The sequence below is a fragment of the Arabidopsis thaliana genome, chromosome 4 (assembly GCF_000001735.4).
Source record: "Arabidopsis thaliana chromosome 4, partial sequence".
NCBI classification, from domain to species: Eukaryota; Viridiplantae; Streptophyta; class Magnoliopsida; order Brassicales; family Brassicaceae; genus Arabidopsis; species Arabidopsis thaliana.
This window is the reverse complement of record NC_003075.7, coordinates 10,391,764-10,414,395: the sequence shown is the minus strand read 5'-3', so window position 1 is coordinate 10,414,395 and position 22,632 is coordinate 10,391,764. Positions and strand designations below refer to the sequence as shown.

General features: G+C 33.2%; 7 protein-coding genes across 17 annotated transcripts; 5 read left to right on the top strand and 2 right to left on the bottom strand.

Moving 5' to 3' along the window:
- Positions 1-71: 71 nt before the first annotated feature.
- On the top strand, positions 72-2,930 carry AT4G19010 (AMP-dependent synthetase and ligase family protein). Its single transcript, NM_118019.3, has 6 exons — positions 72-1,242; positions 1,470-1,659; positions 1,943-2,088; positions 2,166-2,233; positions 2,365-2,467; positions 2,556-2,930. Exons 1-6 carry the CDS (start codon positions 175-177, stop codon positions 2,679-2,681), a joined length of 1,701 nt encoding a protein of 566 aa, NP_193636.1. The 5' UTR covers positions 72-174; the 3' UTR covers positions 2,682-2,930.
- AT4G19006 (Proteasome component (PCI) domain protein) lies at positions 2,929-5,248 on the top strand. 2 transcript variants are annotated; one of them, NM_148355.5, is made up of 6 exons: positions 2,929-3,198; positions 3,502-3,948; positions 4,143-4,223; positions 4,317-4,513; positions 4,603-4,702; positions 4,862-5,248. In NM_148355.5, the coding sequence occupies exons 1-6, from the start codon at positions 3,049-3,051 to the stop codon at positions 5,045-5,047; spliced, it is 1,161 nt and encodes a 386-aa protein (NP_680721.2). In that variant the 5' UTR covers positions 2,929-3,048; the 3' UTR covers positions 5,048-5,248. The 2 variants fall into 2 exon arrangements, with proteins under 2 accessions (NP_680721.2, NP_001329027.1); NM_001341317.1 differs by having other exon boundaries at positions 4,603-5,248.
- Positions 5,249-5,338: 90 nt separating this feature from the next.
- VPS25 (E2F/DP family winged-helix DNA-binding domain-containing protein) lies at positions 5,339-7,702 on the top strand. 6 transcript variants are annotated; one of them, NM_001341315.1, is made up of 9 exons: positions 5,339-5,478; positions 5,798-5,872; positions 5,952-6,091; positions 6,189-6,242; positions 6,377-6,465; positions 6,537-6,612; positions 6,704-6,849; positions 7,001-7,166; positions 7,269-7,671. In NM_001341315.1, exons 2-7 carry the CDS (start codon positions 5,814-5,816, stop codon positions 6,823-6,825), a joined length of 540 nt encoding a protein of 179 aa, NP_001329781.1. In that variant the 5' UTR covers positions 5,339-5,478; positions 5,798-5,813; the 3' UTR covers positions 6,826-6,849; positions 7,001-7,166; positions 7,269-7,671. The 6 variants fall into 6 exon arrangements, with proteins under 6 accessions (NP_001329781.1, NP_001319991.1, NP_001319990.1 ...); NM_001341313.1 differs by having other exon boundaries at positions 6,704-7,166; positions 7,269-7,702; NM_001341314.1 differs by having other exon boundaries at positions 5,355-5,707; positions 6,704-7,166; positions 7,269-7,643.
- Positions 7,057-9,259, bottom strand: IWS2 (Transcription elongation factor (TFIIS) family protein; the record flags this gene model as incomplete). The annotated part of the gene is made up of 8 exons (NM_001341312.1): positions 9,201-9,259; positions 8,585-8,894; positions 8,247-8,497; positions 8,026-8,155; positions 7,786-7,926; positions 7,541-7,701; positions 7,278-7,422; positions 7,057-7,140 (listed from the first exon to the last, which is right to left on the bottom strand). The coding sequence occupies exons 1-8, from the start codon at positions 9,218-9,220 to the stop codon at positions 7,057-7,059; spliced, it is 1,242 nt and encodes a 413-aa protein (NP_001319989.1). The 5' UTR covers positions 9,221-9,259.
- Positions 9,260-10,002: 743 nt separating this feature from the next.
- XTH29 (xyloglucan endotransglucosylase/hydrolase 29) lies at positions 10,003-12,619 on the top strand. 2 transcript variants are annotated; one of them, NM_118017.3, is made up of 4 exons: positions 10,003-10,358; positions 10,740-10,840; positions 10,941-11,149; positions 11,903-12,619. In NM_118017.3, exons 1-4 carry the CDS (start codon positions 10,148-10,150, stop codon positions 12,453-12,455), a joined length of 1,074 nt encoding a protein of 357 aa, NP_193634.1. In that variant the 5' UTR covers positions 10,003-10,147; the 3' UTR covers positions 12,456-12,619. The 2 variants fall into 2 exon arrangements, with proteins under 2 accessions (NP_193634.1, NP_001329723.1); NM_001341311.1 differs by lacking the exon at positions 10,740-10,840.
- A 1,871-nt stretch (positions 12,620-14,490) lies between these two features.
- AtS40-3 lies at positions 14,491-15,539 on the bottom strand. Its single transcript, NM_118016.4, has one exon. The coding sequence runs from the start codon at positions 15,421-15,423 to the stop codon at positions 15,103-15,105; it is 321 nt and encodes a 106-aa protein (NP_193633.2). The 5' UTR covers positions 15,424-15,539; the 3' UTR covers positions 14,491-15,102.
- A 4,933-nt stretch (positions 15,540-20,472) lies between these two features.
- AT4G18975 (Pentatricopeptide repeat (PPR) superfamily protein) lies at positions 20,473-22,512 on the top strand. Of its 4 annotated transcripts, none has more exons than NM_001125537.2 (8): positions 20,473-20,628; positions 20,723-20,787; positions 20,876-20,977; positions 21,075-21,130; positions 21,280-21,376; positions 21,455-21,598; positions 21,682-21,894; positions 22,032-22,512. In NM_001125537.2, the coding sequence occupies exons 2-8, from the start codon at positions 20,731-20,733 to the stop codon at positions 22,224-22,226; spliced, it is 864 nt and encodes a 287-aa protein (NP_001119009.1). In that variant the 5' UTR covers positions 20,473-20,628; positions 20,723-20,730; the 3' UTR covers positions 22,227-22,512. The 4 variants fall into 4 exon arrangements, with proteins under 4 accessions (NP_001119009.1, NP_001190768.1, NP_567571.1 ...); NM_001203839.2 differs by having other exon boundaries at positions 20,701-20,787; NM_001036590.1 differs by having other exon boundaries at positions 20,503-20,628; positions 21,082-21,130; positions 22,032-22,431.
- Positions 22,513-22,632: the final 120 nt, after the last annotated feature.

Here is a 22,632-nt window from a genome sequence, read left to right as displayed (position 1 = left end):
CACACGTGATCTTCTTGCACTCTCTGTTCTTCGAAATCAATTAATTGCAATTAGTACATAATAATAGTGTTACAACTAAATTAATTATTTTACTAAACTATTCCGTCGTTGGTTTATTTCCCGATCAGAAGTAAATATTGATCGCTGCAGAATCTTAAACTCTGCTTCTCTCTAATGGCGGCGACACATCTTCACATACCGCCAAATCCTAAAACCCAAACGTCTCACCAAAACCCTCCCTTTTGGTTCTCTTCTAAAACAGGAATCTACACCAGCAAATTCCCTTCCCTACACCTCCCCGTCGACCCAAATCTCGACGCCGTCTCCGCTCTTTTCTCACACAAACACCACGGCGATACAGCGCTCATCGATTCCTTAACCGGGTTCTCAATATCTCACACTGAGCTACAGATTATGGTTCAATCAATGGCGGCTGGGATCTATCACGTTTTAGGTGTTCGTCAAGGTGACGTTGTATCACTCGTCTTGCCTAATTCCGTCTATTTTCCGATGATTTTCCTCTCTTTGATCTCGCTTGGTGCTATTGTTACTACCATGAATCCTTCGAGTAGTTTAGGAGAGATTAAGAAGCAAGTTAGTGAGTGTAGTGTTGGATTAGCTTTTACTTCTACTGAAAACGTTGAGAAGCTGAGTTCTTTGGGGGTTAGTGTGATTAGTGTATCTGAAAGTTACGATTTTGATTCGATTCGTATCGAAAACCCGAAGTTTTACTCCATTATGAAAGAAAGTTTTGGGTTTGTACCAAAACCGTTGATTAAGCAAGACGATGTAGCTGCAATTATGTATTCATCTGGAACAACTGGAGCTAGTAAAGGAGTTTTGTTAACTCATAGGAATTTGATAGCATCAATGGAGCTTTTTGTGAGGTTTGAAGCTTCTCAGTACGAATATCCGGGATCGAGTAATGTTTATCTAGCAGCTTTGCCTTTGTGCCATATCTACGGGTTATCACTCTTTGTGATGGGATTGTTGTCTCTGGGATCAACTATTGTTGTTATGAAGAGGTTTGATGCTTCTGATGTTGTTAATGTAATTGAAAGGTTTAAGATCACTCATTTCCCGGTTGTTCCACCTATGTTGATGGCATTGACAAAGAAGGCAAAAGGAGTTTGTGGTGAAGTGTTTAAAAGTTTGAAGCAAGTTTCTTCTGGAGCAGCTCCTTTGAGTAGGAAGTTCATTGAAGATTTCCTTCAGACTCTTCCTCATGTCGATTTGATTCAGGTCTCTGAATTTTACTTTTGGATGTCGTTTTAGAAAACTGAATTAAATGTTATTCATTCATAAACTCAATAAGAAGTAGAATCTACATTTTTTAGAAAAATTTGACATCTCTTCCCAAAAGAAACAACTAAAATTGATTTAACGAGGCCATGACTTTTTGACTCACACTATTATTTTCTTTACATTTAGCTGAAAGTGTGTATAAAATGGATCACATTTTGTTGCAGGGATATGGAATGACTGAATCAACTGCAGTTGGAACACGGGGCTTCAACTCGGAAAAGCTTAGTAGGTATTCTTCTGTGGGACTACTGGCTCCTAATATGCAAGCCAAGGTAGTAGATTGGAGCTCTGGTTCTTTCCTTCCACCAGGAAACCGAGGAGAGCTCTGGATACAAGGTCCCGGTGTCATGAAAGGTAGATAGATTCTTCCTACTGTACTTCTTTACCAAAATAGTTGAGATTTTCCTTCTCAGTTCATGAATAAAGTCTTTTGTCAATGGTTCAAATCACTGAGAAACACTTGCATCCTAATAAATGTAAATATAGATTGGATCTTCCAACTTTCGTGGGGCTTATTTGGTGCTTGTGTTGATAGATTAGGCTTATTATCTTGTTCTTGATTTTGTGCTACATATTTTTATGGAACAGTTTTAATTTTACTTGGAGAGAATCTGAACACCGTTCATTTGTCTGTCAGGATACTTGAATAACCCAAAAGCAACTCAGATGAGTATAGTTGAAGATAGTTGGCTACGTACTGGGGATATTGCTTATTTTGATGAAGATGGTTACTTGTTTATTGTTGACCGTATTAAGGAGATTATAAAGTACAAAGGCTTTCAGGTAAAGGAACAGCAGTTTCTCTTTCAGCCAACTCTAAATTAGGAAATATTAATTCTTTGCATTTATGGTTTTTGCAGATCGCTCCAGCAGATTTGGAGGCTGTTCTTGTTTCACATCCCTTGATTATCGACGCTGCAGTAACAGCGTAAGTTCGAAAAAACAAATCTTGATCATTTACTAAACTAGTTTAATAAGTGAAAGATACTGCAAATCCAGTTTTGGAGAATTCGACAGAGTCTGTTACTCTACTGAAAGTATCCAAACTTTCCATTTCAGTGCCCCAAATGAAGAATGTGGAGAGATTCCGGTAGCATTCGTTGTCCGGAGACAAGAAACAACACTTTCAGAAGAAGATGTAATAAGCTATGTAGCTTCTCAGGTTAGGTTCCCACTAATTCAAAATGGCTTTTCCCATTTCAAAACACTGATCATTAATGTAATACATTATTATACATTACGTGTTCTAGGTTGCACCCTACAGGAAGGTGAGGAAAGTGGTGATGGTCAACTCTATACCAAAATCTCCAACTGGGAAGATATTGAGAAAGGAACTAAAGAGAATTCTTACAAACTCTGTTTCTTCAAGACTATGATTCTTTCTTCATTTGTTTGGTAATAAGTAGCAGACAGAGAGATCCACTAATATAGCCTTCATAACTCAATTCATTGGTTTTGTAGCATCAAAAGAAATAAACAGACACATTCTTTGATTCTCAGTGAATAAAGCATTGTAACCCAATACGGAAACAAAAATTCTTTCTGAGCCCAAAATGTAATTTTAGCCTTAGTATTTTATTTACATAAAAGTCCTTTTAATCGTTGGCTATTGCATTTATCGCCCAATACTTGTCTTTGAGCTCAAGAAATATAGTTTACTAAAAGGCTGGGTTTTTCTGGATTTCTTACTCCCAAACCGATACAAGATCGAAGCTTTGCCTTCTGTTTCTTCGAAAATCTACCATGGCTGCTCTACAATACCTTGAATCGCAGAAAAATGCGCACCCAGAGCTTGGTGAGTGGTACAATTCGCTCGCAGATCTGTACCAGAAGAAGCTCTGGCATCAGCTCACTCTTAAGCTCGAGCAGTTCATCGCTCTCTCTGTCTTTCAGGTCAATCTCTTGAATTTTCATCGTTTCGTAGTTCTTCTGTGTGATTAGGGTTCATAGATCTCGAGAAAGTTAATAGGAGTCGTCATGTTAGACTTGGGTTTATAGAGAGATCTGAAGGATTCGTTCCGACTCTTAGGTGATTTTTCAGATTCATTGAAAAGCTTTGTATTGGTGAATTATCGCACTTCTGTGACCAAAGCTTTCGAATATTTTAGCTCAGAGATACCCAAAAACTCAGCTTTACAAGGTTTACAGATTTGTTAATGACGTGTTTCCCCCTGTTTATGTTCATAATCTTTGCAGGCTGGAGATGCTTTAATACAGCTTTACAACAATTTCATCACTGACTTTGAGACGAGGATCAATCTTCTGAAGCTTGCGCATTTCGCTGTTGTAGTCTCCCGACAGTATCCTGAGAAAGAAGCTGCAGTTAGTTATCTTGAAGGAGTGATTGAGAAGCTTAAAGCTACTAAAGAGTCAAGGATAAATGAACCAATTAGCTATATAGAAACACAAATAGCTTTGTTCAAGCTTGAGCAAGGTGACCAGAAGGAGTGCAAGAAAATCTTGGACGATGGAAAAAGCCTGCTTGATAGTATGACTGACATTGATCCATCAGTTTATGCCAACTTCTTTTGGGTCTCTTCTCAGTACCATAAAGTCCGTCAAGAGTTCTCTGAGTTCTATAAAAATGCTCTTCTTTACCTCGCTTATACGTCTGTGGACTCACTCTCGGAATCATTTAAGCTGGTACGTCCCTCTGAATGTTCTAATCATTCATATATGATATATGTAGTCGTTACGTTACCAAATGGTCTTTTAGCAATTTTGGATAAGTATTAGCACTCTATGAAAGGAAACTTACAGTGAAAAATGCTTTATCTCTGTAAATTGCTTTGTGTTCCAATCAAAATGTTAATATCATATACTTTCGTTTCTTTCAGGATTTGGCTTTTGATTTGTCGCTTTCAGCTCTACTTGGGGAGAATATCTATAACTTTGGGGAACTGTTAGCCCATCCAATTGTAAGTTTCCCTTCATCCTCCAAATTAGCAAACCACAGATTTATTCACCATTATAGATAAAAGAACACTGACATGTTATATATGTTATGGCAGTTGAAAAGTCTGCTTGGAACAAATGTGGAATGGCTTTACCACATTCTACAAGCATTCAACCACGGAGATTTAGTTCAGTACCAAGAACTCTGTCGTGTGCACAATGCATCGTTGAGTGCTCAACCAGCACTGGTTGAGAATGAGAAGAAACTATTAGAGAAGATCAACATTCTCTGCCTTATTGAGATCATTTTCAGGTATTCATTCTCTGTAGGAGTCATCTTATACCCATATACAGATGAAAACAAACTTAGTACTTAACTTGTATATAACATCTTTGCCACAGCCGACCTGCTGAAGATAGGACCATACCTTTGAGTGTCATTGCCGAGCGTACTAAACTTTCAATCGAAGATGTTGAGCACCTTCTCATGAAGAGCTTATCGGTGAGTACCTTTTTCTTTCCTCTCTCTTTCTCTCTATCTCATTCTATCAGTAACATTAAAAATCTAAAGAAGATTGGCAAGACGCAGACTCGAAATCTTCTTGAATGTGTGATTCTGTATTGGTTGATTGTGAAAACTGAGGAGAATGAGTTATTGCAGGTGCACTTGATAGAGGGAATACTAGATCAGGTGAATGGAACAGTTTACGTCTCATGGGCGCAACCGAGGGTGTTAGGAATACCGCAGATCAAGTCATTGAGGGATCAGCTAGACAGCTGGGTCGATAAGGTTCACACCACATTGTTATCTGTTGAGGCCGAGACACCTGATCTTGTTGCAGCTTAAACTCTTCTTTCCTCTTTTTTCCTTCACTGTTCGTTTAAGCTACAGATTGTAACATTCTCTGAGGATTAAATGCAACTTCCTTTTAAGTTTTTAGGTATTACAGTTATACTTTTGAACTTTGTTCTCCACAGACACATGAATCTATCCTATTAAGTTGAGTTTCATCGTTAGTGTTGCCTTTAAGGCTTAAGCCTATTTGCATAACAAATGGTCCAACTTTTGTTATTAGACGTGTGAAAAACTCATAAATCTCAAATAGTGGAATGAATCCAAATTGTCAACTTCTGAAATGAAAAGTGTAAGGGTAAAATAGTCAAAACATATTAAACCCCAATTATCACCATCGTTTCGTTTCAATCAAAATTTTCCGATTTTGAGATTTTGAAACAGAGCAGTCAAGTCTCAAAGACTCCAGCTCATCTGTCTGCTTCGTAAGCTGCTCGCTCTCTAAATGTTTTGTCTTCTGGGGAATAGATTTTAGGGATCATCGGTAGATGCTGTTGGATTGACATAATCCAGATCTGATTTCTTCTACAAAAACATAGCTTTCTTCTCTGGGAACAATAGATTTTGATTGTTGTTTCTGGGTTTTAGATTTCTAATGTTGGGGTTTTGGTGATTCGATTTCTCAATAATGCTTCAAAATCGAAAATTGAATCGGTTAGAGCTATTTTGGGAATCTCTTTGCGTTAATTCGAATTAGCATATTTGCAGAATAATCCAATGAGCTCTGTTTTTATTTGTGAATAGATATTGAGGTCCAAAGATGCAGAAATTGGCTGATTTCAAGCTTCCTCAATTCTTCAATTATCCTCCATACTTCACGTATCAAACTCTTCTTCAAAGTTTCTCTTTTTTTTTTTCTCTTAAAGATTATAGATTGAAGAAATGTTTCTCTTTTCAGTTTGCAGCCTGTGAGGGACACTCGTGAGAAACAGATACAGCTCTGGAAAGAGCTTATTTTGGATTACTGCAAATCCCAAAAGATTTTCTTGATTGGTGTTGAAGAAGATTTCCCTCTCTTCTCAAACTCTGCCATTGATAGTATGATCCTTCTGTCTTATCGTTTCGCTGTTAATCTTGTGGTTTTCTATGTTTTCAAGGGAAGTGTTTTAAAGCATTAGTTTCATTTCGTTTGTAGGATCTCTAAGTCATGAAGCAAGGGAAACATTTCTTTCAGCCATTGTTGGTGAAGGTTAGATTCTGAGTCGTTCAAGCGGCTTGTGTCTTTACGTTTTTTTGGTTTTATGAGTTCATTTTCCGGTGGTAGAATGAGGTTTCTTAGTCTCATAGTTTCATTTGAATGTGTCATTTTTTATCTATTGTCAGGGCGTGCGGAGTGGTTAGATAAAGGGCATAGGAAATGTCTTATTCTGTGGCACCGGATTCAAGATTGGGCAGACATTGTTCTTCAGTTTGTGAGTCACATGTGAATTAATCAAAGAAACTTTCAAAAAAATCGGTTTCTCTAATCGATGTCATGTATCAGGTGAGAGATAATGGATTAGAGGACAGTGTTATGACTGTTGAAGAAATACGTTCAGGGACAGAATCACTTGGAACAGGTATTTAACTCTAATTCTAGTTTTTCTAATATGATTTTGTTTGTGTCACACAATGTGAAATGGTAACCAAATGTTCTCTTTGATGTTTCAGAACTTCAAGGGATTGATCGGACGATTCTAATGAGGGCCTTAAAGCTGCTAGAGAACAAGGGCAAGCTTGCATTGTTCAAGGGAACATCAGCAGATGATGAAGGCGTCAAGTTCTCTGTCTGATGCTACTCTGTGTAAACGTTTTTGGTAATAACTTCTATTGGAAAAATCTTACGAACCAAATGGATATATTAACTCTTTATGTTTTTGATAACACTCATTCACTCTAGTCACACTTTTGAGTTCTATAAACTAAGAATAATCTCACTACATAAAACACTAAACACAATGTGTGTAGAAATTCACCATGGATTTTGCAATTGATGTGTCCAAAACATCTCTGGTAAATGATCTCTACAAGTACTTGAGCATAGTGCGTCCGTCTACACTAAGCTTCAATGCTTGCATGCCCCCTTTCCTGATGTTCTTTTGCTGCTTCTGTTTTACGGTTAGCTGTCACAAAGGTATCATATTTTCTCTTAGTTTTCAAATCAAAAATAGTCATTGATGCAGAAAACCATCATGATGCAATGCAAGTAGTGATCATCTTCTATATGTTAATGCAGGAAACTTACGTTTTTATGTCTTTTTTCCATTTGCCACTTGGAACAAGGTTCCTCTTCTTGGTTAATGTCAACCTTCGATGGAGGACGGATCTTAAAGTCCATCGACATTGTTGTTGGTATTTTTGCTCTTGCTCTTCCTGTCCAAGTTCCTAGCCTGGATATTGGTTTCCTGCATTTTTTCCCCCATTAGATTTTTCAGATTACCAAAAACAAAATTGTTTTTAAGCTGAAATGATGGTACAAGTCCAAGTTAAACACAAATAGAAACTTACTCATAAAGGTCAATATCTGTATTAAAGTCTCTAGCTCTTGTTCCAGACACCTTAGGAGCTGTTTTGGTCTGTCTTCTTAATAGTATTTGCCGTTGCTCATCAAGTTCCTCCTGAGTAAACATGTTATCATATCTTGTGCTCTTATTATAAATGATACGGCCCTGCAAAATAAGAAGTAAAATCAAGAACAGAGGTAAGCAACGAGAAACCGATAGAACCAAACCTCAAAAACTGCTTATACATACCCATTTGTTGATTATATCATTAGCGAGTCTCCTATTAGGTGTAGTTTCTTCATCTGATTTTGATAAGAACATTATGACCTTCCCGAGACCGCTCTTGATCAACTGTTCTCTTCTAGAGTCTTGATCAAGATCGATACGAAACTGCAACACAGAACGAAACAAAGGTGAGATCTGATATTTCTTAGTAAATGATATCTAGAGCTTATTATTATGGATTGAGAGAGAGAAAAAGGTTCATACATCGTTGAGAATCATCAAAACGGCACTGCGGATGTTTATATTCGGCAAGCTACCATCAGGAAGCGGCTCGAGCCAATTCTTGAGAAGGTTAAGTACTCCATGGTCTAAGAACTCACCTTGAAGAGGTTTCCTGTTAAAGATAAGAAATTTCAGTTAAAGATAGAGAAACTTTAATCACTCAAAAGATTAAAGAAGAGTTTGATGAATCTTGTGTTACTTACTTTGAGAGAGTTTCATTGAGAAGAGGTAACTTCATGAGTTTATTAATGGCGGGTTTTCCTTCTCTGTTACAAATTACGTCGTCTTCTACCGCGATTTCAAGATTCGCCATCACTTGTTCTACTTGCATCCCAATCTCCATGGAGGTTTTATCGCACTTGCTCTTCTTTTTCCTAAGACTGAACAGTTTTTTTATCTCCTCAGCATCTTCATCTTTTTTCTTAGGAGGTTTTACTACGACCTTATCACCATACTGTTAAACAATAAAGACAGAGAGAATCAAACTTATGAATCTCAAGAGAACAGAACAATGAGCCAAAGATTTATACAACAAACAAACCTGTGAGTTAGTGTTGTTCGTAATTGAATCCCACATCTCTTGAACCTCTTCGGAATTTTGCTTCTTGTTCTTTTTTGTCTTCTCAAGACCAGACTCATCTTTCTTCTTCCTCTGTCTCTTCTTCCCTACTTTGTCATTAAAATCATCCGCAGGTTCTGTAAAATCGTCGAGATCTTCTTCAACTTCGTCTACCAATTCAGGAACAGAAATCGACTTTTTAACTAATCTCCTCCCTGTGAATTTCGATTCCTCGTTCTCTCCTTCAAGTTCTTTCACCCATTCATCGTTAGAAGAGTCTAACTCTTGCATCCTGCACATAAGTAGAGAAAGAACAAGGAAAACGTTAAAACCCTAGATATTGTAATGAAGAACAAAAAAAAATCGATGTATCGTGTCATCAAACTTAAAAGTAGCTATGTTTCTATGAAGCGAAATCGAATGAAGTATTGATGATCAAAAAACCCTAATTCTCAGTATTGTACTCGAACATAAAGAGACGAAATCTACAGAACCGCTTCTACGATACAGAAACGAAACTTGAAAACCCTAGTTCTTTGCATAAACAGTAGATTATATTTCATAGAAAACAAAAGGAAGAAGAAGAAGAAAGCATTACGTATTCTCTTCGTGACTCATGATTTCTTTCGCTCGCTGTGTTGTTGAATTCGCACTTCGCAGAATGTTTGATAAGAACAAGTCTTTTATAGAAGAGTGGCCGCCGTTTATATGTATAACAACTTAGCTTCGTGAAGTCCAAGCTATCGGATTGTGAGTTTTTTTTTCTGTCAGCAAAAACGCGGAGAGAAAAAAACTTATTTTGAAAAAAAGGAAATTTTCTATATTCCATTCTTTTACTCCAATAAAGATTTTCTCAAAACAAAATTTATTTTAATTGAGTAATAAATGTAACTATAGATTCTTTAACATCTTTAGTGATAACAAACAATGTTTAGAAGAGAGAACGAATGTAAGTTACATTTCAATAATTATCTATTTTGAAACCAATAAATTTAAAATTTAAGAACTTTTACATTTCCTTTTGGATTTATTCACTAATTAATATTTTTCAATCTCCATCCTAATAAAAATGATGAAAATCAATAAATAAATACATTTTCATTGGAAAAAATTTCATACAACAAATTGTATCTGAATTCATTTGTTCACATCAGAGCTGACCTTTACTCAAATTATCTACTGAATAAAGATAAATATGGATCAAGCCTAGAATTGTTATATCTAATCAATTTGCCATGTCAATTTTTTTGTTAAATTATATATTCAATCTGGTATGCTCTAGTTTACTATTATTATCTACTAAAATGTAAAAACCAATGGCAATTCGGTAGTTATCTAAGAAAACGAATGGCTTTTTAACAATTTTAATGAAGGAGAAAAGCCAAACTTTAGACCATTCCATGGTCATCTTTCCCACTTTGACGCATCGTAAGAAAACATAAACAACAACAAAGATCTTAGACCATACAAAGAAAGAGAAAGTTAACCAATTTTCTCTTCTTCTTTTTTTTTTCTGGATTTGAAACAAAAAATAGAACAAAAGATATGAGAGATTCAATCTATCTTTTATGGATTGATAATCGATTAGTGGTAATAATTATGATGGTGATGATGGTATCATGTAGATGCGTTTTGGGATTGGAGAACATAAATCCGATATTCTTCGATGAAGGTCTTTCTCATTTGTTTGGTGAAGGTAATCTCATCCGATCTCCTGATGATCGTAGCGTTCGATTACTCCTCGACAAATACACTGGTAATTTTCTTGTCTTTGAATCATGTTTCTATATATATAGTATTAATTTGTATATATAATTTTGTAAATTGCATGAACATGAAACTGGATAGGTTTAGTAACGCGAAAGGGTCAGAATTGTACGTTACATGATTATGGCATTATACAGTCTTTCATCAATTAACATGAAACTTTGCAAAATCTTTATTCATTATATAGTCAAATCATTATTTCTTTATGTAAGTTGAATGATAGTAGATGCAATCTCTTCTTGTCACTGTTTTTGCAATTTTGCAAAGTTTATTTTCCCGTTTTATAAACTATCATTTTCTACATGTGTTCTAGTATCTTGTTAGAGGATCACTAATCAAATCATTGAATTTATAAAATGAATTTGATTAGGGTCCGGATTTATCTCTTCAAGCATGTATCAACATGGGTTTTTCAGTTCGTTGATAAAGTTGCCAGGAGCGTACACGGCTGGTATCGTCGTCGCTTTCTATGTAAATCACTAATTTTTTGAATTTGATTGTCAAACAATTTAGAAACATATACTGAAAAAAAAATGATTGAATTAACGTGTGCAATTTGTAAATTATGCAGACATCAAATGGTGATGTGTTTGTGAAGGACCATGACGAACTAGACATAGAGTTTTTAGGGAACCTAGAAGGAAAGCCTTGGCGATTTCAAACGAATATGTATGGAAACGGTAGCACAAACCGCGGCCGCGAAGAACGCTACCGTCTTTGGTTTGATCCTTCCAAGGAGTTTCACCGTTATAGCATCCTTTGGACCCCTACCAAAATAATGTTAGTCCTCTTTCTCTCTTTTTCATCTTTTTAAGTTCACTTTTATTTATGATCATTTAATAAATAAATAAATAAAGTTGTTAGACATTCTACTATAAGGTTTTCAAGATTATGAGATTAAAATGGTATTGTTTGGATTATTAAAAAAGAAGAAGAAAAGAAGAACCATAATTAGTTAGGTGATCTCTAAGGACTTTTTCCGATTATGAGAATGATGGTGTTTATGGTTTATGAATTAATTTGACAGTGCGATCATGCATGAAATATCTATATAATATTAACTATAAGTGGTTGTTGTTTAGTATACATTTTTTTTTTGTCGTCAACTTAACTTTCCATTAAGACATAAAGTGTTGTTTAGTAGTATACATTTAGTTTAGTCAACGCAAAAATTGACACGGCAACACAGATTTCATTTCACTATTGGCTTAGTCTCATTTACACGCATTTAACAATGTATAATTTGGATTTAAGTGTAGGAAAATGATATAATAACCAAATTTGGTACATATATCACTTTGGATAGAATTTAGTTTCGATTCAATTTTTCTATTAAAATTCTGTTTTAATCAAATATATCATTAATGTTTATTTTCTAAAATCAGTTTGATTTTGTTAAAATTGAAGACTCATGAATAACACAAGCTTTAGCCAAGAAAATTATGAACATTAAAATCACAATGTGGTTATAACTACAGAATAAAATCTCTTAGTAACAACATTACAAAAAGTTGATTAATTTGTAATTTGCAGATTTTGGGTAGATGATGTACCAATAAGAGAAATCCTAAGAAAAGAGGAAATGAATGGAGACTATCCACAAAAGCCAATGTCTCTCTATGCAACCATTTGGGACGCCTCAAGTTGGGCTACTTCCGGTGGAAAATTCGGCGTCGACTACACATTTTCACCTTTTGTTTCCGAATTCAAAGATATAGCCCTCGACGGTTGTAATGTCTCTGACTCATTCCCCGGAGAAAACAACAACAACAACATCGGTAATTACAATAACATAAATTGTTCTGTCTCCGACCAATTTCTCATGAGCAATGACTACTCAACCATTAGTCCTAAACAAGCAACTGCTATGCGACGGTTCCGAGAACGTTATATGTATTATTCGTATTGTTATGACACCATTCGATACTCGGTGCCTCCACCGGAGTGTGTTATTGTGACGGCTGAGAAGAACCGGTTTAGAGATACTGGACGGTTAAAGTTTGGTGGTAGTCATCCTAAAGTGCATAAAGCACGTAAGAAACGGCGACGGAATCGGTCTACGCCGGTTGTATCGGCTGACCTATAGCATTAAGTTAGTTGAATTTATTACCGAGTATGTATAAATAGTGTTTTTTTTTTTAATTATATAGGTTTTCTTGTAGATTTTATAATTGTTTGATTTTTTCTTGTTTTAAATTTCATGTCTTATTTATACATTTTTACCCTTCTATTGACATGATGCGATACTTCTCATATAAAATATACCATTTTTTTATGGGTATATGTACTAGATGACCATGAAATCCATAATATTATAGAAACTAATCATGGACGTATAGTACCTGTCGGAAACCAACTTTAAATTACTCTCATATTCTTATAATAGGATTTTGGTTGAGGGGACAAATAGTTTTATAGGCAAATAGCTTTACTACTAAAGCTTCCATAACCTCTTCTTCCCTTACAACAATAACCACCACTAGATCTGTAACACCACCGCCTCCTCCGTATTTAGTATTACTAGATCTGTAAACACTACCGCCTCCGTATTCACCACCATCATATCCATAACACCACCGCCTCTTCCGTATTCATCACCACCGCCGTTTACTTTTGTTGACATGTATTTTTATTCTAAAACATTGTATTTTTCAAAGTTTCTTTTAAATAATATTTGTTCTTTACTAAAATTACAATGATCCGTGTGTCTCAATTCAAACGATAGCATGTAATTTTTGAATAATTCATGCTATTTTTCTATTTGATATGTATATTTTCCTAAAACGTTTGTATTTTTTGATAAGATAATATTTTTTAAAGATAATGTGCATTTTACTAATAATCCATGTTTTCTACTAAAATCACAAGTAAGTTACTGATTCATGATTCATGTTTTTTTTTATAATCACATGCAAATTTGTACAATCACATGTAATCTATAAATAACACATATGTGGTTTGCTTATCTCTGTTGAAACCATTTACCATATTGTCAAAACAATAAACCTACATTCTAATGTAATAAAAATAAATAGCATGTCCTTAAATATCTTATGCAACACTTCTATACTCAATCACAACTGTTTCTAAATGGCTATCTTTTAACTAAGTTTTTTTTTACATATACATTTTTAAAGTATAAGAGATATTGCGTGTGATTTTAATAAGTAGTGGTCTAATATTGAATGATTTTTTAAGAAGTAGCGGTGTAATCATTACTTCATATTGTCTTTTGTTCCCTAGATGTAGCAGCTATTGTCGGAAAGAAAGAGTTTCTCTCATCTGTAAAGGGTAAAATAGTTATTTTGCAGGCTCAAAAAAGTTATTTACCCAACTTTTCTGTACGAAAGCTATTTTCTTAATTATGCTGTCAAATTTGGTTATCCTCTAATATTACCCATTTTTTTATTGATGAAAGAATTTAAATGTCAAAATTACAAAATTAATCTTCTTGTAATTGATTTTAACTGTCAAAGTAGTCACTTTGTCAGATACGGTTAAACATTTTTTTTTTTGGTGGTCAACTCTAAGATACTGTTATTTAAGTCTTTATTTATTTTTATGAACAACTGGCTAATGATTCAAACATTTATATCAGTATGTGATAGCAAATTAGATATTTTCTATTTACAAACAAAAAAACAAAATCAGCGTAATGTAAACGTATCTAGAAAACACAGCTCAGCAATCCGACTATCTTGGTAAAGCTGAGATGGCTATGAACTTTTTTGGTACGTAAATGTCTCCATACAAAATGGAATATAACCTGTTGACAAAAAAACATTGACGTGAAAATACAAAACAAAAAAAAATGTAGAAAAGTAAGATAAGAATATTAACAATTCTAAGTTTCTAACCATCGACATCGCCGTTAAATTTTCGGCTTATGAAGTTAAGATAATATTATATACGTTGAAGAAGAAAGTATAATGTTTAATCTTTACTGTTCGATATTCAATGTAAACTAGGATTAGTGGAAGTGTGGAACTGATCTGAGTAAATAAATTTTCAGCAAACTTTAAAATTTCATGAATATGTAAGGCAAGTGTCAATAGATGACATGTAACATTCCATAATATAAAATAAGGTTACATGTTGATTAATATATAGACGAATGGATACAAATTTGGACCATATATCTAATCCGAAGTCAAACCAATTTTTAAGGTATCAATTTGTTTTGTTTAAGCAATGTGTATCATTATCAAATGTTTAGCCGAATTTTCCAAGGTATCTCTCCCTTGGTTCAGTTCACAATAGCAAATAAAGTTTTTATACAGCTCACATTAGCAAGCATATTGGCAAATAGCAGATTCCTCCCATGAAAGTGGACCAAACGAACACTAAATTTACAAGCGAAGAAACCAATTACTTCTCAAGCAAACCCCATAACTCAATTTATCATAAGATTTGATTGTTATGGGTTTTCTTTTTCTCAAGAAACCAAGCAATAATTTAAAAGAAAAATTTACAATTAAGTTAACCGGAAATTCAACATCTTACCAAATAAAATATGAGAAAATGTCCCCAATATTAAATTTTTCTTCACCAAACAATAAGAACCGTGATACATTGGTTCGTTTCAACGCTATGTTATACGTGTAAAACATGATACACTAATTGGTTCGTTTCAAAGCTAAATCACATCCAAATTTTGAAGAAAACCGACGTAAACCGAACTCAAATAGATCAAACTAAACTTGACCGGTTCTCATTTTATTTTGGGATCAATATTAAACTTCCAAAAAGCCGGTCATCCTAAGAACGGTGTTACGGTGTCGACTCAAGTCTCTTCCTTTAAGGGTACAAAAAGAAAACGCCATTTGCGCCTCCGTTCTTCGTTTTTCGATTATGACATGTGGCGGTGTCATTTCTCCCTCCTCTTCCGTATACCGGATAGTAGTTCTTGACGGAATTCTCACCGGAGATGAAATTTTATCCTTCTCCGTCGACTTTCTTTCGTAGTTTTCGTTGTTGTGACTGATCTTGTTATCTTTCCTTGTGAAAGACTCATCGGAAAATATAACCTCAGATTCTTGAAATTCTTCTGACATTGAAAGATCGTAAAGTTTTTGCCTAGAAAGTAAGGAAAAATATAGAGTACGGTAGAAAAAAGAAGATCCACAGCTAAAGGAAAAAAGTGGAATTTATATAGATGAAGACATCGCAAAAGAGAATCTCATGTTTTACACGTATATATACACATATAAGTTACATATATGTATATAAACGTGTAAGTATTAACTAATATCTTTTGTTACATCAGATGACATCATCGTGAAGGTGTTTGAGTGAAGTCAAGGGATTCGATCTCATTATTAATTAATCATTAAGGATGTGATTATCGTGAACTACACAAGTCTTTATTTACACTTTCACATCATTTTGCCTTATAATAATTGCGTATGTGTACGTAATTAGTAACATCACAATTCTTTTCATTCAAATTTCCTCTTTTAAACAAAGTTATTTTACTATCATTATAAGTTAGTAAGTTACTACAACGAAATTCTTCAATGATTGCAGTTTGCAAACTCTACGACTTATAATCGCTTAAATATGAATTATCACAAAAAACATGAGAACCCACACGTGTGCGCTAACACGTGTCGTGTCGAAAACTAGCTTAACGTCAGCCAAAGTTAATGTCACAAAGCTTCCGTCTAGCGTGTGCCGGTGCCACGTGTTTGTTTAATCTATAACTGCCGTCGTTCTCCTTCGCGCGATTACGTGGCGGCGTTAATTAACGGCTGATCATTGATTTGTTGCTTTCGGACAAGAAAAAAAGGGGATAAATCAAAGATTGAGTTCCCATGGTTAAATACTTAAAGCCTTAAAAGATGGGTTTTTCCATTGCGTCTATTATTAGCTTTTAATGTCTAACTTCTTCGGGAGTTTCTTTTGTCCAAAACACTCTTTTTATTTTTAATCTTGATATATTTTAATTGCATATTGATATTGATCGATGCTCAAGAAAACAAAGTAATGTAAGATCGAGCGAGATATACAAACAATAACTAAAGAAAAGAAATGACGTTTATCCTTCAAAATTTTAACAAACTAAATAAAAAAATATATCAGTAGGTATTGTAAAGTCAAATGTGAAATATATCGAAATGTTTCTTGATTTATATGTAATATCATTGATACTTTTAATGTTTTGATTCCAAGAAAATATGATTTGTTGTTAATGCCATTTTAATTGTATCTTGTGGACAAACAAGTTTATCCGTGAATTTGTCGGAAAAGCAATTTTTACTTTATTTTATTTTGTTTGATTGATGGAAAGACAATTATTAGCGAGAAAGACATGCCTTGAGGAGTACATTTAACAAAAAAAGGGTTATTGAAAGTGATCGAGTGATCCACCTATCATATAGGTAGAATTCTCAATTAAGATGTTGAATCTTACAATATGATTAACGAGAATTTTGCATTTGTAGAAACGAAATTAAAGAATTTGGTGAGCAAAAATTGATATAATAAGCTAAACAATATGGTTAACGTAAAGCAAGTATAATAGTAACATAAATGGTAATTTAAAAGAGTATACTAATTATCAAACTATAAATAGTTTATTGTTTACATTCCAGATGACTTAAACAACTTGTTTTGAGAATAATTACCTAAATCGAAGAAATATCCTACTATATTATTTGGGAAATACATTTTAAATGTAATCTTACTTTTTATAAATAATTACATAGGTATGCCATTAGAAATAATTTTTTAAAGAATAAATTAATTTATCTGTTTAAGGATTAAAAAGTCAAATACTAATTTAATTAATTAAATTTAATTAAAAAACGAAATACATTTTTAATTTTCAAAAACAATAACCAATCAAAATCAACATATAAGATTTGATATCTAAATTTTAATTAATTTAATTTAATTAGAAAAGCGAAATACATTATTAATTTCTAAAAAAGTAAACAATTAAAATTAACAAATAAGATTTGATATCTAAATTATCATATTAATTTTTATTAATTATTATAGTTCACTTCTCATCTTTATATGATTCTATTTTTGCGAAAAAATAATATCATCATTATAAAAAAAAAATAGAGTTTTTTCGCATATGCCATACTTTGAATTTTTAAAAACGAATATAAACTGTTGAATACATGAAAAAATATTATAACGGGTGAAAATAGATTTAAGAAAACTTTCTACTGAGTAACGGGTCATAATTTGAAATATTTATATTTAATTTCATACATATTATATTGAAAATTTATAATCTTATATACTACAATAATTAATAACATATTAGATTTTTTTTATGTGTATGATGTGATTCAATTTTTAATACAAGCTGAAAAATCCTAAAATTGACGAGTTTAGATCGATATTAATACAAGCTGGTATACTACAGGTGAAACTCTTAAATTAACAATCAAACTACAAGTGTATAATCTTAAACACTAAACAATATAGATAATATCAACAAAACATATACAACTCACAGTTTACTATACATTTAAAATCAAATAAAATAATATCATATATTTTTAAATCATCTTTACATTAAAAGTTTTTAGTTTAACTAAAATATAAGCCTACCTGCGGTATACTGCAGGTTAATATCTAGATTATAGGGCTTATTGGATCTAAAGACGGGTCATCAAACATTTCCTAAACTGAAGCAAAATATACTGAATATTCAAATATCTATCTGTTACCAAATTATAAACAAATAAGTTCGTAAAACAATTTAATATTTTATATACGAAATCAATTAAATCTTAATCACATAAAAATTAGCAAAAAAAAAAGTATTCAACAATTAAAAAATTATCAAATCTCTGTGTTATATAAGTTTTGATACTATATTCGAATAAAGTATAATATACCTTTTCAATTTGTATTCTTTAACTAATTTAAGCTAACTAATATATTTGTTTTTTGGTGGATTTGGGTAAAAGTGTATTCGGGTCATATGGTACATTCTCCTATTAAATAAATATGGTGTACTCCTATGTTATTAGCTAAAATGTTTAGATTATAATTCAGAGTCATATCATTAATAAAATTAATATTAATAAAATAAATTATTTTTTGGCAAGACGGATTTGAAGGGACGGGTTTTTGAATCAACATTAATAAAAAAAGTAAAATATAATTAATCCACCATTTCAATACGGGTTAAATCTTTAATTTATTATTTTTTAAGACCACTAATATTAAACATATCAAATCATCCTAATTTAGAAAAGATTATATAAAACCAAAAATGTTATGTGGTATGTATAATGTTACTATATATAAAATTAAACTATAAAATTTAAATATATTAGAGAATGATACAATTTGCAAAATTTTTATATATAAAAAATAATTCTTCAATTTTAAAAATTACTACTTTGAAAAAAAAATCACGGGACGGGTAAAGAAATTACAGAACGGGTTTTATTTTGGAATTGGGTTATATGATGGATGTATTTGAATCAATATTTATAAAATATTAAAATATTATTAATATGATGTTTTAATAGGGGTTAAAACTTTAGTTTTTTAACAATTGTCTCATGGATTCGTGGTATAACGATACTTAATAACAATTATAAACTGTAAAATATCAATATTTTATAAAAATAAAATTTGCAAGTTTTAATATATATTACTTAAAAAAAATAAATCGTCCCGCGGTATAGCGCGAGTTAAAATCTAGTACTCAATATTTAGCCCAGCGTGACCATTTTCGTTTCTAACGATGTATGTTGTAATGACACGAAATTTTGTATTAATAATGATGTGTTGTGTTTTTATGTGATCAAAGCAAAAAAAAAAGTACTATAAATACATCATCGCTCATACATTTAATTAATATAGCTCAATGTTGAAACAGTTCGGCCTTAAATAAGATATAGTTCAGTGTTGGAACAATTCGGTGAAACTGAAATTCGTGCATATCCTACTAGCTAGATATAATTAAATTGAAGAGGGACAATGAAAATGGACAAAGAGGTAGACAGATAGAGTCGAATGAATTAGACAGAGGACGAATTGGGGTAATCATAGATGCATAGTTTTGTGCTAAAGACAATGACTTAGCCAAAATTTTGGGTACCTTTGGACAAGTGTGGTTCCTACTCTTAGTGGTCCATTTGATCATTTCCAGAGAAAATTAACTTCTATGTACACATGGTTTTCGCAAGCATATTTTTACTCTCCAATAATTTCTTGATATTTTGTTGGGTTCCATGTCTCTTATATTTTTTTGCTAAATTAGTCATAATTTTGAAACCATCTCTTTATCTATATCACAAGGAAAAAATCCCAAAAAAATATTCATCCACTTTTTATTTGGCTATTTAGTACTTAAAGTGTTTTTTGTTGGAATAAAAATATTTCATTTAAGTAGATTTAGTCTAAAAGTATTTCATTTGAATTGTTAGACAATTCGAATGTGCGACTTAACAGCCGTTAACGGCATTATACGTTTATACTCTCCTTTTCCTAAAGCTTTTTTTCTTTAGTCGTAACATGCATGAATCATAGCGATTGTCAGGGACTCAAGGCAACTTGGATTATATCCGAATGAGTTTAGATGATATTAAGACAGACATTTGATTGGGTACGATAGGTGGAAATAGAGATAAGGTTTTCCTTTTCTTGATTAGTTCAATATCAATTTGTATGGGACCTTCTTAATTACATCGACGTTGATGTTGCCTAAGAGGTTTTTTCTTGGTCGTGCTAATTATTTTTCTAATTATCTATTCAACCTTTTTTCATAAACTTACCGACATGGAAACCAATTTGCTAATAATCGTGATTAAGAGAAGTTAGAAAAGTTTGAGATAGTAAATGAAATTTTAACTAAATAATCAAGTACTAATAACTCAATCATATACATAAAGAAAGAAAAGTTATGCTATTTGAGTACTTGACAATCAAAAATCAAGTATGGCAGAACTTTCAATAACTCGTTTCTCTCTGTTGGGCTAGATTTGTCTAAAAAGGCCCATTAATATATTCACGTTCTAGACTCCACCACTAGGCACTAACCCATTACAAACTGACAGTGACACTAAATTCATTCGGTTATTGATCGGTTCTGTAATTGGCTAAACCAATTTTCCTCGGTTTACTAAGAAATCCCTAAACTCGATTCTTCTCTCTCAAACTCAATCGATCATCGTGCAATCTCTCTCTAGCAATTATTACTCGATTGATTCTGTGAAACTCTGAATGTGTTTTTGTTCTTGCTGCATCGTATTACTTCCAAATCTGCTCTGTTTTGAGTAAAGGTATCACCTTTATCCCTTATCTTCAACAACTCCAGTTTCAAAAATTTACCATTTCATAAAATTCAAATTCAGTTCTTCGTTGTGTTACTGGAAGTGAAAGTAATGGCGCTCTGTAACTTGAATCCAACTCAAGGGATATTCCCATTGCAAGGCTTATCAGTGAGTTACTTTATTCTCTCCATCAAATATTTCAGTCTTGAGATAAGATTGTATATATGTATTCAGATGTGAATTCTTCAAATTGCAGAAATCTCAAGAATTTATATGCTTTTCTTTGCTTCAATCTCCACGTTGCGGAAGTTACTCCTCGTTGAAGACGAAAAGGTTTGGCTTTTGCATCAGATCAAAGGTAAAAAAAAAATGTTTTTGTAGTTACTTTCTGTTTAATGGCTATATAGCTTGTGAAATGAATTACAACATGTCATAATGGTGATATTGTTTTGAAGTTCTCAGAGAAGGAAGCTGGGAAATTGGACAGAGGTTATGTTGCCACTGTGAACAGGTTTGTTGTTTGTTACATTTCAAGTTATATATATAATATATGTAAATTAACTTATGTTTGGTTGCATATCTTTCTTGAGTAATCATTTGACATTGTTTTTTTCTGTTTGATTCACCAGTAAGTTTTTGTGTTGAATGTTGATATTGTAGCAAGGAAATAAAGAAAGTGGGGAAGAAAGAGCATCACTTGTGGAAGAAGAATGACTCTGCTGGGTCTGGACAGAAAGCACTTAATCTTGTTCGAATGGTAAGTGAGGAAAAGTTCTGTTAAAACATATGTTTTCATAAGTGAAACGATGATAAAGTAGTCCTTGTTGATATGTAGCTCTCTGGACTCCCAAATGAAAAAGAGGCTGTTTATGGAGCTTTGAATAAATGGGTAGCTTGGGAGGTTGAATTTCCCATTATTGCTGCAGCTAAGGCGTTGCAAATCTTAAGAAAGAGAAGTCAGTGGCATCGTGTGATTCAAGTAAGTAATACGGCTTCCTATGTCAAGTGTAAAGTTTTGCTAAATATGGTGTCCTGAGTTGATTGGTTTAGTGACAAACTCAGTTGGCTAAGTGGATGTTAAGCAAAGGGCAAGGTGCTACAATGGGAACATACGATATCCTCTTATTGGCATTTGATATGGACGAAAGGGCTGATGAGGCAGAGTCCTTATGGAACATGATTCTGCACACACATACACGATCCATCCCAAGACGCTTGTTCGCTAGGATGATAGCGTTGTATGCTCACCATGACCTTCACGATAAGGTTATCGAGGTAAAACAAGGTTCTTTCTTCCCTCGAGAATTTATCTTGATCTTACACTTAAGATACTCCTCAAGATACTCTACACCTCTCTGCAAGAAGTATGACGTGGTTCTAAGATACATTTTCTTTCGGTTGTTCTCTTTTAGGTCTTTGCAGACATGGAAGAGCTGAAGGTGAGCCCAGACGAAGACTCTGCGAGGAGAGTGGCACGAGCCTTCAGGGAACTCAACCAAGAAGAAAATCGAAAACTGATCCTTAGAAGGTACCTCTCTGAATACAAATACATCTACTTCAATGGTGAGCGGGTTAGAGTCAAAAGATATTTCTCTGAAGATAGTTGATTTCATTCTTATGAACACACACAACCACACACATGTATATGTAGAAGTTACCCCCAAGTTTTTTACCCTTGATTGTAATTTCTAATTTGTGAATTCATCAAGAAGATGGTAAAATGAATCTCCATTTATAAAGTTATCTTTTATTCTCGAGAAAACAAACGAATTGTCAAATGTTCAATGACACTCATGCTTTATAGTGTTCATAATTCCTTGCATGTGGTTGGTAGTGTAGTAGATATGATCATTTTTTCTGTTCTATTTTTTGAAATGTTTCTTTATTTGAAAAAGAATCCAGCATGGCTGCTTTAACTTATTTGCTCTGTCACAAAACCCCACAAGATCATGCTTCAAATTTATGAGTCACTGACTCCAAACCTCAAAGTCACATTATAACAACAAATTCATT